Consider the following 14,340-nt stretch of genomic DNA (forward strand, 5'->3'; position numbering starts at 1 on the left):
TACACAGCCCAGCTCAGGCAAACATTGAGGCTCTTACAACCGTTGGGGCTCTACTCCGCCTATTCCCCTTTGCCAAGCCGGGGGAATATGACATCCATGAATTCTGACTTAGGACCCGGTAAGGGATACAGCATATCGGACTGTTTCATTGTCAGGGTCAAAGATTGAGTATATATAATGAATTTATTCCTACAAATATTAATAGGATAAGGTACAAGAATACCAGTGATATATGCATAAATGTATCAGGCTAGGAAACGATGTCCCGAGGTCTGGAAGCAAGTATCATCTAGGTGATCTAAACCCTAGGGTTCCCACCCAACAAAAAGACAAACCAAAGGTACCAAAGGACTTCGATATCCGACGAGGGTGATTTATTCATATGCTCCAGCAATAATTTGAAACCAACTCATGGCACAACATACAAAAGATGACTCAGATGAGTACCGAAATATCCTTACAGCCATAAAATCAAAGCATCAAAAACAGAAATCCTTCCCTTAGAATATCCATATACACATTCAATCATGAGAGACACAAAAAAAACCTAAATCCTATCGGAAGAATACAAACGAACGGGCACGCCGAGATCATGCGACATGGTAAGGTTGGATAATTTCACAGGTTCTTGTCGAGGATGGGGGTCCGCGTTTTCGAGACTATCAAAGTGCTGCATCAGACGAACGAGGGTGTAGCTCGCTTCAGTGAGAGCATATTGTTCTAAGGGTTTTATTGTTAGTGAGTTATTCCAAAGAGTTTTCACTATCGTCTCTCCAGCGAAAGACAAGCATATGCACAACTTACGACCAAGGCAAATACGCGGCCCGCCATTGAAAGGCAGATATTCCCAGCCGTGCTTAGCATTTTCCTCCCAGCGCTCAGGCCGGAAAGTAGTTGCATCCTTACCCCAAAGATCCGTCCGGCGGTGCATAGCGAAGACGTTGTAGGCAACCATGGTGCCCTTGGGGACATAGACTGGGGATTGACAGTCTGCCCCACCACCGACCGGTAGGGAGGTGTCTTTGGTTGCAACGCGGAAGTTGATAGGCACAGGGGGTTGGAGACGAAGGACTGGGGTGGAGTTAGTCGCATTTTCGTCGACGGAGTATACAGTATCCACTGCAATATTCAGTGCAATATCAACACACCTTCATTCAACACATATCGCAGATAAGCAATATCCTTCAGCTTGGTCTGTGTAATTTCCGACCGCGGATTCCTTGCGTCTCCGAAAATATCCACAATCTCGCGACGCAGCCGATTCCACACATTGGGGTAACGGGAAAGGTAAAAGAACGTTGAACTCAACAAACTAGCTGTCGTGTCACGACCCGCCAATAGAATGTTGAGCATATTATCGCGTAGAATCTTGGGGTCATCGGTGTCGGCCGCCAGGGCTTCAAGGAAGATATACCGACCGTCGGTGGTTTTCTTGTCAGGGTTACGTTTCGACTGGAGAGCGAGGTTCACATAATGATCGACAACTTCGTGCACTTTCCGGTTTGCCTCGCGGAATTCTTTGGGGTTGACAACCCAATACAAGCCCTGAGCGCGACTCCGTGCAGCGAGATAATCCTGAGCGGTCCCGAAGGCATTGGCGAAGCCTTGGGCGCTGCCTACAGCGCAGCTTTCCAGGACACCTGCCTTTTCAGAAGGTGGGAGCATACAGCTGACCGATTCCCCGAATAGAAAGTGCGTTGCTGAGTCCATGGTGAGCAGGAAAAACAAGCGCTGAATATCGAAATTGCTTCTGTCTTTGGGGATCAGGTCAATCAGGTTGGAGATGTGATCATCCAGCATGGTGAGATCGGCGACCTATAATTGTCAACCATGTGTGCATGACCGTGAACATTCACTCAAGTGTACCTGGTCCCTAGTAAATTGCGGACGCAATAGTCCCCGCGCGTGTGACCACCCGGCACCATCGAGGGTGAAGATGCCATCGCCCAGAAGTGGGTAGAATTGTTGATGTCTTGTCCCAAGAGAGAAATCTTTAAACTGGGTAGCGAGGAGTGCCTTGAGATTTTCAGGTTCGATAGTGGTCAAAATATTTCGAGACAGGAATTTCTGTTGGTAGGTATTTCCATAGACAGCATATTCCTCATAGAGATGATCGATCCAACGCTTTTCACGGGCAGCCTTGGTCAAACGAATAAAACCTGGAATACCGAAGAAACTCGAGGAGCCCAAACGGGGAGGTTTGCAATGTAGAGCTTGGGATTGTTTACGGTGGTGGTACAGTTGTAAGAAGTAGCGGACGACCAGTAAGGCCGCAGACAACGCAACCAAGGCAACTATAGGGCTGACCGACATATTTTTTGTTTAAAATGATATCTCCATGGACAGAAACAATAAGTCATCAAATATAGGAACAGCAAGGTTGATATATGTCCATGGCCTCGGTAGACCTCCACGTGAGAGAAAGTGGGATCGCAAGCTGATACAAAAAGGGAATAGTGTCAAACTAATAAAATCCAAATGGGATCAGACCATGCCGATCTCAGAAACATTCAAGCCATTCCTTCAAGGCAGTGGTAAAATAACCTCGGGAAATTGCACCCGGTGCAAACGTCGTGCGGAAATCAAAGCAATGTTCCGCATTCTGCATGATGTAGCCAAAGACCGTGCTCTGATCCGTCTCCACGTTACATTTGGGGATCTCCGTTGTGAGAGTCACTCCTTGCGGGGCTAACCTGGTACCAGCCGCAAGGGGAGACAAAGTACGCCAAGGATCAAATTGTCCGCCGCTCCAGTAAACGTTGGACGGACGAATAGTCCATCCGCCCGTCTCCGCGTTGGTCGCTTCAACCTGCGGGTGTTTGGGGAACAGACCTTTTTTGATAGCCTCAGGGAAGTAACGGTTACAGTACTCCTGCTGGTAATCAAGAGTCTGGAATTTTGACAGCAGTGAGTGAGGTCCAAAGTTGTTGGTCTGGAAGTATCCCCATTCAGTGCAGTACTGCCATGTCCAGCTGATGGTGTCCGGTTCGGAAGAAGGCTTAGATAGATCGCACACAAGCGGTTCGCTGGCTTCAAGCTTCCGGCAGTTTGTCTCGAAATACTTATTGGTCATTTGCGCGAAAGCCGGCCATGATGCATATCGATCCGCGGCATACTTGTTACCCCGGGTTGGGGCGAATCCATGTGGGGGGTGCCGCTTTGCCAGTCTCCGGATCGGTCTCCATGTGCTCACAGAATGAGTCCAGACTGCCTGTGCCACCACCGAAGCCATAAGACTGGAAATACCAGTAAATTGTCTGAAGCGCGGAGGAGAAATCGCCGTTGCTGTTTTTCTCGGCCCCTTCGCCAAGGAATTTGCGCTTGATGGCCGCCGCGGACGATTTGCTCTTTGAGAGTTGCCAATCGATGTACTCTAGTGCAGCCTTGATGTCCTTGGTGCAGTTCAAACGACCATTTGCTGCCATTCCGTCATACACCTGGTCGAAGTAGACGCTCATGTCAATCCGTGCTTCCACGGGGGCAGAGGAAGCGTAGGCGGCGTAAATAGTGTCAGGATACAAGTGACGAGTGAACGCAGATCGCATACCAGAGTACGAGCCTCCGACCATAACCCATGGAGTTGCGCCTGGGGTCAGGTCCACGTCACTGTAATTTGCACGAGTGAACTTTTCCGCAAAGAATGGTAGGTCGGCCAATGCCTGTTTGTTGTTGAGGTACTGCCAGTGCTCAGGCTCTGTGTCTATGCTGACGTTGTAGGGAAGAGATTCCCCATAGTATCTACTTAGTGTTAATTGAGTTCGGAATTTTACATGGGCGAGGACACAAACCGGTGCTCCCAAACGATGCCGATTCCACCAAACTCCTCGACCAGCTTATAAAAAAATGTAGTGGAATTACCGAGATAGGTTTGAGCTGAATATTCAGCCGTTGCCTCACCGACATCGTAGACGAAGACTGGTCCTCCTTTTTTGTAATGCTGTTCGGACACCCAGTAGCGGTTTTTGTAAGTACCAACCGAAGAGTCGCTGTGATCAATTGGGAGCTACAAATTGTCAGAATTTACATCCGCCTTCAAGCGTTTTGGAAAACTCCAGACACATACCGAAGCCCACTCCGTCTCGATGGTCGTATCAAGCTGGGCACTCGCAACAGCATGTACGGTAGTCTTGTGATTAAGCAGAATGTCCGGGTGAATGCCTAGCTCAGCGGAAAGCTTCAGATCGCGCTTGAATGGTGATGTTACAATTCCTGCAGCTGTACCGGACAGCGCAGCCAGAACAGCAGTAGAAAAATGCATATTAACAGTGGCTTAGGAGTCTCCCAATAACCCAGTCAATGATACACAGACACAGAGCAGCTTTCGATGGTCTTTACGCCTGGGTCCGTCCCGCAATATATATATGCACTGCGGAGATGAGCTACTGTTAAGGTGCCGATAACGCAAATCAGAGTACATTGGGATATTACCCCGAGAACAATACGATAAGAGCAATATGCTTGCGTTTATGGCAAGCCTATAGCCGTCCAGAACGTTAGACGGATTGTGGATTCGGGGCACCCGATAGGATCAAAGTCGGGTGAGCATAACTGCGCAGGCACAGCCGAGACATGACCGTTGCGTGCGGCCAGTAGCTGTGTCTGTATGACCTGGGACGAGAGGGCGCAGGGTCTAATTTCTGGGGTGTTTGAGTTGGATGTAACCTACCTAACAGAATTAAGACGTAAGTCTCGTATTAATCAGAGAATTTCCATTTTTATCCGTCAAATCGATTGCCAACAAGCCCTCTCCTCCGGCTATCGTATAATTGTGCATGTGCATTGCGTTAGTGATGCTGCTAGCTCATATTGACTATCACTTCCCAATTCGGCAGGAATGCGATCGACAGATTCAGCGATGACCTCCTAAAATCCGGAGATGGTGGTTATCGAATGCAATACATTGAGTTTCTCCAAGGCTGAGCAACCACTTCCGCATCAAGTTTTACCCAAATAAAGGCACCACGCGATGTCTTCTCCAAGCCTGGTGGATCCCGAAACCGGGTATGGGATTAGAGCCTATTATTGGTCCTTGAGAGAAGCAATGGTCAACCGGACTCCGAACAATAGCCGGAGCTTAGTATTATTGTTTGTGTTTTAGTTGTTTAATTAGCCTCGTATCTCTGCCTCTAATTACTCTATGCACATTATCATGGTCTCATGAGCTTGTCAGAATCATGTCTAGAACCAGGAATAGTGGAATGTCCGGAATGTCAAGACCAGGTTGAAAAAAAGAGCCCGCACTATAGAAAAATATTGTTCTCCGGACGGAGTACTGTGGCTGAGATTGATTGACATGGAAATATTATTCCACGCACTTCTCCATCTCGGGAATTCCGGGCCGCTCACCTAGCCCCTCCTCTCTTCTGTTCCCTTCTCTTTTCCTCTTTTCCTCCTTCAAGTTATAATGTGACACACGTCCGGTCAGATAAGCCAAAGCAGGTCGGAAAATAACTGTAGACGCAATGTTGTCATACTGGCTGTGTGAAGATGGTAAATTGTACTCCGTATGAGGGTTGGGGTTGAACTTACATGTCCCTTGAGATATAGACACAACCTCAGGCTGGTCAGCCTAAGCTCCGCCTTGAACTCAGCAAACTTGAATATTCAAAGAACGATTTGTTATCATAGCCTAACACATGCTTCTATGAACTTCGTAAAAGGATGCACAACAGTTTACCCCTTACTGTCTTGTATATATCCAACGCGGTAATATACGCCAGCAGAGGAAACACACACATTCCAAGGCTGTACATTGTGCGCATCTTTCAACTCGCTATCATTCTCGGAATAATGATATGTAATTAACCACACCTGAAGTACATCGTAGCGAGAGCAAGAATGGCAGACAGACCACTTTGTGTCCCTAAAAAGGAAGGCGAAGCGAGACTTTTCGGCAGGCTTTCTATTTACATTCCCGTATCCCCATACTTCTCGGCTATAAAAATCGGGCCGAACCCAATTTACGAATATAGTCTACAGGTCCTAGCAACCCGCAACAATCAAAGATGTAATCTGTGTATTATTAAGGGTAAATGACTTCCACGATTACTTCGGCTCAGTTTCCAACTCAATAAACTGCCAGGGTGTAAAGCCAGGGCATCTGACACGGACCATACCCCTCTTTCCTCAGTATCATCTCACCGTGAACTACTACTTCTCGTGAACTATCTAAGCAAACATGTCGCAATCATCTCGCCTACAAGAGAAAGTTGCCATCGTCACCGGGTCCTCATCCGGCATGGGACGAGCCATCGCCATTCGCTATGCCCAAGAAGGGGCAAAAGTGATATGTGCCGATCTAACACCAACTGCGCGATCCCAAGAGGAGGCGGAGATCACGACGCACGATCTGATCATCAGAGACGGCGGGCAGGCGAGCTTTGTGCAGACAGATGTTGGGGATGCAGTGCAGATGGAGAACTTGATTCAATCTGCGGTGAGGCAACATGGACGACTGGACATGTATCAAACTCCAAGACTGAAGAGCCTGAATAAATCCTCTGACTATTGATCTTTAGTCTGGTCAACAATGCTGGTATCAGCCTGGAGTCGCGGACGCCTGCCTTACTGCATCTGACTGATGAGACCATCTGGGAAACGACGATGCGGATAAACGCCAAGTCTGTGTTCCTGGGTTGCAAGTATGCTCTGGCTCAAATGCTGGCGCAAGAACCTCATCCCTCCGGAGATCGGGGCTGGATCATCAATATCTCTTCTATTATGAGTATGGTCGGTGGACCGGAGCTTCGTGGGTTTTATATTTTCTTGGTATGTTAGTCTGAGTGTTGCTGACAATTGAGATAGCATCGTATTGTGCGTCAAAGGGGGCTGTCAGCAGTCTCACAAGGCAGATTGCTCTAGATTATGGCCCTCATAATATCCATATCAATGCCATCTGTCCTGGCTGTAAGTCGATTGGCTCTGCACTCGACAAAAGCACCAACTAACAAAAGCTCAGATACTCAAACGGCTATGTTCAAAGAGACAGTCGCCAACTCGGTTCCTTTGGAGGACCTTCGAAGGCGCCATCCGCTGAAAGGGCCCGGACTGCCGGAGGATATTGCTTGTTTAGCTGTTATGTTCGCAAGTGATGATGCCAACTGGCTGACTGGTGTTTGTCTTCCTGTTGACGGTGGATATACTGTTCGTTAAATAGCCCACTGTTAGTGTATTGACGGTGTATCGTCGTTTTAGCTGTGATTGCAGTCCAATGCAGAGATGTTGAAGAGCTTTGAATCATGTTCTCAAGTTTGATATCGTGAACAAAGTAACATGAAAATTAGAAAATAGTACAATAGATGCAAATAAGAAGATGAGTCAATATATTCTGAAGGTATAGTCATCATCACCTTTGGACCCAAAGACTCAGCTTTACTGTTCATGAGGCGAGTAGTTCATTCGATCTTCTCAGTGGCAAAAGGCGTCCTCGCTTAGGTCAAAACAACACTGTGCCTCATCAAGCTAGAGCAATAGCGCCTATTCGCTCGGGAGATCTCATCAAATTGGAAAATCCTGATAATTTCAAGCCAAAAATCAAGGATTCTAGTATTTGAGAAGCAACTAGCCAAAGGAACACACAGTATCGGATTACTTCTAAGGCTTATACCTACCTATCTCCTGAGTTGAGCCTGCCAGTTAAAACGAGGGAAAGGGGAATGCTTCCCGTGTTTGCCAAACAAAATTGAAGTAAACAGCATCCTCAGTAACTGGGCAAGCGTCACTGATCACATCGAGTCGGATGTTCCTTCTAGTGTCAGTACAACATATTTAGACAAATGGAATCGCCGGTCCTTTCCAGAGAGATAATATTAAGCACAAGGAGGACTAAGGTCGCAAGAATAAAGACTAGGTACACAAGTGCATTGTTCCAATTTGAAGAATATGATTTGACACATATATATTAATTTTAGGGTGTCTATTGTCTATGAGAAACAAGGGCCCGGAATGCATAACACCAGATGCATAAGGGCGTCTTTCTTAAGACAGTACAACAGCGACTCCATCCTTCGAGAACTACAAACCCCTGATTATTCCAGAACTAAGCAAAAGAATCACCCGCAATCCATCTGGTCAAAATGTCCAGTGCCACATCACCACGATTTTGGGGAACCTATTATATGACCATTAGCCCCTGCTCGAATTAACATGCCTGGATCGATGAACTCACCATATGACCAGCCCCATTGACTGTGACAAATGCAAACCGCGTTGCCTCTGTCTGGCCCTCTAATTGCACACGAACCTCTTTCGCGGTGCCAACGGTTTCATTCCTTCCATCGACAATTGAAGTCCAAGGAAGCAGCGGTTTTGATGTAAACTCAGTCTGTCCCTTCCAGGCAAGCGAGTTAGCCCACCGGAGGTTTCCTGCTGTGTTGCAAGCCAGGTCAAGATTTCCTTGGTAGGCCAGGAAATGCACCCCATGGGAAAGCAGGAAATTGATCTGGTCGGATGAAGATTTCATCGCCTCCGGTGTTGTTGCAAAGGCGTCAACCACCGCGGTGGACTCCAATGTGTACCCCTTGACCCCTTCCGGTAGGGCAATTGCTTCCCGGACCACGGTGGAGTTCAGATACTGTTCGATAAAGCCTGCTTCTTCGTAGCATATCTCGTCAATGTAGCACGGGGCAGTGACTTTTGGTTCCCTTGTGTCAGCTGAAGTGGCTCATTGATAGTATATTGGAAGATCTTACTGTCAAAGCGGTTACGGCCACCCTTCTTGCTCTCATCCTCGTACAACCCGACAATCCCTTTATAGCAAACAGAATATGCAGCATCACATAGTACAACATCAGGATTGGTGTTGCAAGTATCGTAGAGGTCCATGCATCGCGGCATGTTTGCAGCTATTATATCGCACCGGGTCTTATTAAACACGGGCTCAGAAACGCCGGGATTGGTCGTGCAAAGTGTCTCCCAATACCCGAAAGTGATGTCTTTGGATGACATAAAGCCATTACCTATCAGGCATGATTTGAGGTTGATCTGGGGCTCAGAGGGGTATTGCAGGTTATGAGTCACAATCTCTGCCCCAAGGTAGGGGATGTATTTGCCCTGAATGTGTCAGTGGTACGTACAAAGTGACAGGAGGCTAATCTTACTGCATAAGATTCACCGGAGATATGGAAAGGCGAGTTGCGTTTGTTGGGGAAGACCTCTGATACGAATATTTGGAGAAAACGGCGCATATCAACTGCAGCTTCTTGGGAATCGCGCGCGACCTCATACCCCTCGTCAATATAGGACAGGCCTACATCGGCTGGCTGGTCAACGAAAAGTAACGAGGAGTTTCGAGACCAGCCCCATTCATTGTGAACAGTCCCGTTTCCGTACTTGTTGACCAGACATGGGCCATTCTCTTCGAAGAGACCCAGCATACTGGAGCTCCCAGGCCCACCATTCATCCATAACGTTAGCGGGTCGGCGTCAGGGTCATTCTGACTTTCGAAGTACCAGAAAAATAGGTGCTTGGGGCCAATATCTAGCCATCCTGTATACTGCGCAGAGCCCGCAGCACAGATAGACTCATTTTGCTGTCGGATGCGTATCGAATGGGGTGAATTTGTACTTCGGAACGTAGTGAAGTCCGACGCCGAGAGCTCCGGTCGGAGCACGGTTTGTGAGGCATAGCCTACACTGATTAAAGTAGCAAGACAAAATTTCCACATTTTGGTGATGATTCAGATTTGTCCCAGAGGCAACGTCAACAATGGCAAAGTGGTTTATATATTGGTGGTTGGTCAGCGTGACATTGAAAAGTCGGAGTTCGGAGTTCGGACCTAACCTAGCACGCATCGTAAAGGGGTTAGGCGGAAGCGAAGGGCTGTGTATGACGAATTTGTTAGCGCAGGAAGAGGCTTCAAGCGTAATAACTTCGCCAGGGATTATTCGCGCGTGTAGATAACATGACTGAATCAATCACATGAGATTCTGGGCCGCCGATATTTCTGGGGTATATCGTAAGTGGATACATTGAACATTTAACTGAAAAAAAGCAAATACTATGACCGGGTGGTCTACACCGCAAATTGATTCGCAACCCATTTCTATTTTTCTACCTTTTAATTCCCGAAATCGGCCGTTGGAAGGAGATCTTGATATCACCTTTTCTCACACAGCTAGGGGCCGGCAGATGCAAGAGATTCACAAAGAACAGAAGTGGATAGGGAGAAAGAAATATGGAGGAGAGGGGTTATATACCCCCAACCAACGCGATTTTCTATGATGTATCGTTGTGTGCTTCCCTACCTAATATTGTCGGACACCATAGGCATCTATATGCGTGTTATATATATATCAAACATAGCAAGAAGTAGGACATGGGACCATGTTTGGCAGTAGCATAAATAGGATCCCAGTATCCTATTACTTTTTTTTCTTTCTCCCCAGTATAGTTAAATAGAGATAATAATCAACTTCTTCTTCATCATCATCAGGTCATGAGCCTACGAAGCCCAATGGAGAAAAGTACTGGTTACCCATCACTGACAATGCCACACATCACATCGAAGGTGTCGCACTCACCAATAAAGGAGAAGCTTTCGTTAAATTGACTTCTATTTGTGAAAAAATCAAGCTTCTCACAGACAGATACCCACGGATTTGGCGAATCGATGGCGGAACAGAGTTCAAGAACTTCATCGACTGGTGAACAAAGCGCGGAATGACTTTCGAAGTCACCCCTCCACCCGCTATACAGCTCAGCCAAACGGTGTTGTGGAGGGATTCGGGGGTTACATTAACGATATTCAGCATACGATAATTATTGAAACTGGAACGCCAGAGAATATATGGCCCTACACAGTTGAATCTACAATTTATATGACGAATCGACTAGTCAATCCCAAGACCAAAGTCTCACCATTGACTCACTGGAGAAAAGAGCTCAATGTTCCTAATCCAGAACCGGCATCGAAGCACCTCCGGCCGTGGGGATCAACTGCCTACGTCCACATCTCGAGAGCTCAGCGGACACAGGCTCAGAAGGCAGCCCCAAGAGCATTGAAAGGTACGCTTGTTGGCTATGAGGGAGACAACGGGCATATATTCAGTCGTCGCCAAGCCGCAAGAGTTCTATGATATGAAGGATTTAGGCGAGCCAAAACAATATTTGAATTATGCTTTGGTTCGTGACCACAAAGAGAAGACGATTTCATCATCTCAAAGCGTCTGTGTGCAGAAGATTTTACGGATTCCAAGCACCCTTTGCAGCAAAGAAACCCCCTTGCCGCCTAGTTAGATAGTACGCTGTTATGTCAACAACGGTATGGTGGAACCCGTTTCTACAGCTACAGCAGATAAACTTCAAGAGAATGTAAAGAACTTTGCAGAAAATTTCATAATAGTCGGCCATATGAGAACAATTCAATCTAGGCACTTGAGAGGACCGCATATTCAAGCTCAACGAGCAGCCTATATTTAGGGATCAGCTGCCCCCCTGGCTTAGTGATCGAGGACAAATCTTGTGGACTGAAGAAGACCATCCCATAGCGATAGTGGCTTAAGTTTGGCCGGGAACTGCCTAGGTATCATCACTACTGAGCTGATCTAATAGATAAAACAAAAGTCCTCTCTGAGGCTCTACCCATCTCTGTTTAGCCCGATCCGGTTAGGGCAAGTCATTCGAGGTCGGAACCAATCAGCATTGCCTGAAATACTAGTACTCTCTCCACTAACCGTATCTGGCTAGTGTGCTGTCAGCATCAGCCGCAAAGTCCTGGGCAGAAATATTGCTCTCTAACGGACTTAGGAATTTAGAACGGAGGAGAAGATTCGTAGTTATATAATAGACGCTCCCTCCTAATGCATCCTTCGATATTAACTCTTCACATCAATCCTCACATTTCCAATAATTTACAAAATGCATCTTATTCTCACAGGGGCAACTGGGCTAGTCGGGTCTTCGGTACTCGACGCTATGCTAAAAAATGCAGCAGTGTCCAAGATCTCGATCTTGAGCCGAAACCCCGTACGAATGGCAGAAGACGCAAAGGATCCACGTGTTCATGTCATTGCCCACAAAGACTTTGAATCATATAAGCCAGAGCTGCTTGATCAATTGAAAGATGCGGATGGATGTGTTTGGGCGCTGGGAACAAGTCAGACCAATGTCACTAAAGAGTACGAGTTGTCGCTTCCAAAAATGAATATCAGAATTAACAGTTGATAGAGAATACGTGAAGATAACTAAGGACTATACCCTGGCAGCTGCAAACGCATTTTCCACAATCAAGCCATCAAATCATCCCTTCCGATTTATCCATGTATCCGGCGAAGGAGCCACACAGACACCTGGGCGATTTTCGCCGATCTTTGCGAGAGTAAAAGGGAACACTGAAACGCTTCTCGGGGAGCTATCAGAGCAAAAGCCGAACTTCCGTGTCGACAGTGTGAGGCCTGCATTCGTTGATCCAGCAACGCACGATTCCATTAAACCGTATATCCCGTCTAGTGGAGTGACTGGAGTTGTCTCGAGAGCTGGGTTGGCTTTGCTTGCACCAGGGGTACGGTATCTCATGAAGTCGATGCATTCCCCAACGCAGCACCTCGGGTCATTCTTGACCGAGATGGCCATGGGACGCTATGAAGGAAGATTGCAGGGTCCAGGGGTGTTCAAATTGGGAGGAGGCTACGTCGTTGAGAACTTTGGAATGCGAAGAATATTGGGGCTCTGAGCATCTAGGGGACTATCATGATAGGAACCGCTTGGTATGTATATACAGCAATACTTAATATAGTCCACTTTTATTTTCTGTCTTCATCCGTTCTTAATGACCTAAGTGAATGAGCTCAAGAATTTTACTTTTACCCATATCCCAAATAGCGCTGACCAAGGAGTATAACCAAGCAATTGAATTTGGATACCGGCATTCATCCCGTACTTGTCGAAAATATATGTCACGCCCTCATCTTAAAGCCTGGGTGTTTCTTCTCTGTCTTTCTCAGGCGCATACCCCGTTTCCACCCATCATAAAAAATGCACCAGCACCCAGTATACCCACTTTCACCCTTCAGATTTCAAGGGGGCTTTCAAAAGACGGCCGGAGAGAAATTACAAAGCCACACAAGCGACCGAACCTTCTATTAGGGCGTCCATATTTGAAACAAGCATATAACGGTTTGAAACTTTCCGTTGGGTATCTGTCAAATGTGAGGTAGTCCCTGTGCTCTACCAATCAAAAAGAAATGGGAATTTGATCACCAATCATAAAAAGACACCAGAGCGATCCTAAGTCGAAAAGAAACGTGGAAATTCCAAAGCAAGCCTAATGCTGATGATAGACACATTCGATGTCGTCTATTGAGCCCCATTCTAGGTAGGAAAAGCGATGAGACGCGTATTTATCCCCGTTGATTTTCGCTCATCAACGTGATATTGTTCTTTGTTACCATAGAGTAAGATAGATTTGAAGAATGCTATCCAATCAACCCCATGTTTTCGGGGAGATCGGAGGTTTGTTCGTGCCTCACAGGACGCTGATCTTGACCTGTAAGTGTACCTCAATAAAGAATTCTACTCGTCTGAATAAGCTGCCTCCAAAAAAAATATCCTAATGCTTATTTACGACAAGCAGCAAGTTTTGCCCCCATAAAGAATATAAATAAAGCGACAAACTGCTGTTGTCTTGGAACGGCCACGCCACATTCTACTTTTCTTCTATACACAATGAAGTACTTCCAACTCGGCAGCATTCTCACCCTCTGCAGTATGCTTCTAGCTACTGTAATTGCAGACTCCTCGGCTGGCCTTCAATGTATACAAAAAGGGGGAGGTGGTAGGCAGCCAATTGCCCTGGGCCCCGAGTGTGGACTTTAAGGCCAGTCGCTCCATCAGAGCAGAAAAGCTTGTGAGAAGGCATGTCAGTACTCTCTTGACACTCGGATCCTAAAACATAAGCTTACTCATTTCTCAGCCGTGCCTTTGAGCGTGTTTGGTCAACTTGTCTGAGCGGCTCCTACGCCTCGGTAGGTGCGTTGCCATCTGGGACACATTTGTTTATATTTGGATTGTAAATGCTGGATTGGGACATGTTTGCTATTTGTGGCTTTCAATATTCTGGCACTTTTGTAACATTCATTGATGTATTACCCAGTTTCTCGGGAACTCACAGTCCTTTCTTTGTTTGCTACATGCGACGGTGGAAATCCATCCAATATCAGTCCTTCCTCAAGCAGAAAATGATTACACGCAGTATCGTGCTTGAGAATTTTTCTTTTCCAATCACAATTTACGTATATTCTTGATCGCCTGGATATTTCCTTTCTGTAAAGTCGTAAGGACTTTCCCACTCAAGACAACTACATAAGCCTCATTTTTGGGAGATGGTTAGTTATGATTTGTTT

The 14,340-nt window shown here is 46.7% G+C and overlaps 7 protein-coding genes across 7 annotated transcripts; 3 read left to right on the forward strand and 4 right to left on the reverse strand.

Moving 5' to 3' along the window:
- Positions 1-547: 547 nt before the first annotated feature.
- N7500_004599 (cytochrome P450) lies at positions 548-2,313 on the reverse strand (the record flags this gene model as incomplete). Its single annotated transcript, XM_056675744.1, has 4 exons — positions 548-720; positions 805-1,071; positions 1,149-1,815; positions 1,867-2,313. 4 exons carry the CDS (start codon positions 2,311-2,313, stop codon positions 548-550), a joined length of 1,554 nt encoding a protein of 517 aa, XP_056530744.1.
- Positions 2,314-2,500: 187 nt separating this feature from the next.
- N7500_004600 (Peptidase S28) lies at positions 2,501-3,073 on the reverse strand (the record flags this gene model as incomplete). Its single annotated transcript, XM_056675745.1, has 1 exon — positions 2,501-3,073. One exon carries the CDS (start codon positions 3,071-3,073, stop codon positions 2,501-2,503), a length of 573 nt encoding a protein of 190 aa, XP_056530745.1.
- A 46-nt stretch (positions 3,074-3,119) lies between these two features.
- On the reverse strand, positions 3,120-4,258 carry N7500_004601 (Peptidase S28; the record flags this gene model as incomplete). The annotated part of the gene is made up of 3 exons (XM_056675746.1): positions 3,120-3,738; positions 3,789-4,003; positions 4,064-4,258. 3 exons carry the CDS (start codon positions 4,256-4,258, stop codon positions 3,120-3,122), a joined length of 1,029 nt encoding a protein of 342 aa, XP_056530746.1.
- A 1,920-nt stretch (positions 4,259-6,178) lies between these two features.
- On the forward strand, positions 6,179-7,152 carry N7500_004602 (SDR family NAD(P)-dependent oxidoreductase; the record flags this gene model as incomplete). Its single annotated transcript, XM_056675747.1, has 4 exons — positions 6,179-6,462; positions 6,519-6,748; positions 6,805-6,906; positions 6,959-7,152. The coding sequence occupies 4 exons, from the start codon at positions 6,179-6,181 to the stop codon at positions 7,150-7,152; spliced, it is 810 nt and encodes a 269-aa protein (XP_056530747.1).
- An 886-nt stretch (positions 7,153-8,038) lies between these two features.
- On the reverse strand, positions 8,039-9,665 carry cp8 (putative carboxypeptidase Y; the record flags this gene model as incomplete). The annotated part of the gene is made up of 4 exons (XM_056675748.1): positions 8,039-8,110; positions 8,168-8,652; positions 8,691-9,051; positions 9,099-9,665. The coding sequence occupies 4 exons, from the start codon at positions 9,663-9,665 to the stop codon at positions 8,039-8,041; spliced, it is 1,485 nt and encodes a 494-aa protein (XP_056530748.1).
- Positions 9,666-10,818: 1,153 nt separating this feature from the next.
- On the forward strand, positions 10,819-11,076 carry N7500_004604 (uncharacterized protein; the record flags this gene model as incomplete). Its single annotated transcript, XM_056675749.1, has 1 exon — positions 10,819-11,076. The coding sequence occupies one exon, from the start codon at positions 10,819-10,821 to the stop codon at positions 11,074-11,076; it is 258 nt and encodes an 85-aa protein (XP_056530749.1).
- A 781-nt stretch (positions 11,077-11,857) lies between these two features.
- N7500_004605 (putative nucleoside-diphosphate-sugar epimerases) lies at positions 11,858-12,671 on the forward strand (the record flags this gene model as incomplete). The annotated part of the gene is made up of 2 exons (XM_056675750.1): positions 11,858-12,117; positions 12,167-12,671. The coding sequence occupies 2 exons, from the start codon at positions 11,858-11,860 to the stop codon at positions 12,669-12,671; spliced, it is 765 nt and encodes a 254-aa protein (XP_056530750.1).
- Between the last annotated feature and the right edge of the window lie 1,669 nt (positions 12,672-14,340).

Source organism: Penicillium coprophilum (genome assembly GCF_028826855.1).
Source record: "Penicillium coprophilum strain IBT 35676 chromosome Unknown utg000004l_segment0_segment0, whole genome shotgun sequence".
NCBI classification, from domain to species: domain Eukaryota; kingdom Fungi; phylum Ascomycota; class Eurotiomycetes; order Eurotiales; family Aspergillaceae; genus Penicillium; species Penicillium coprophilum.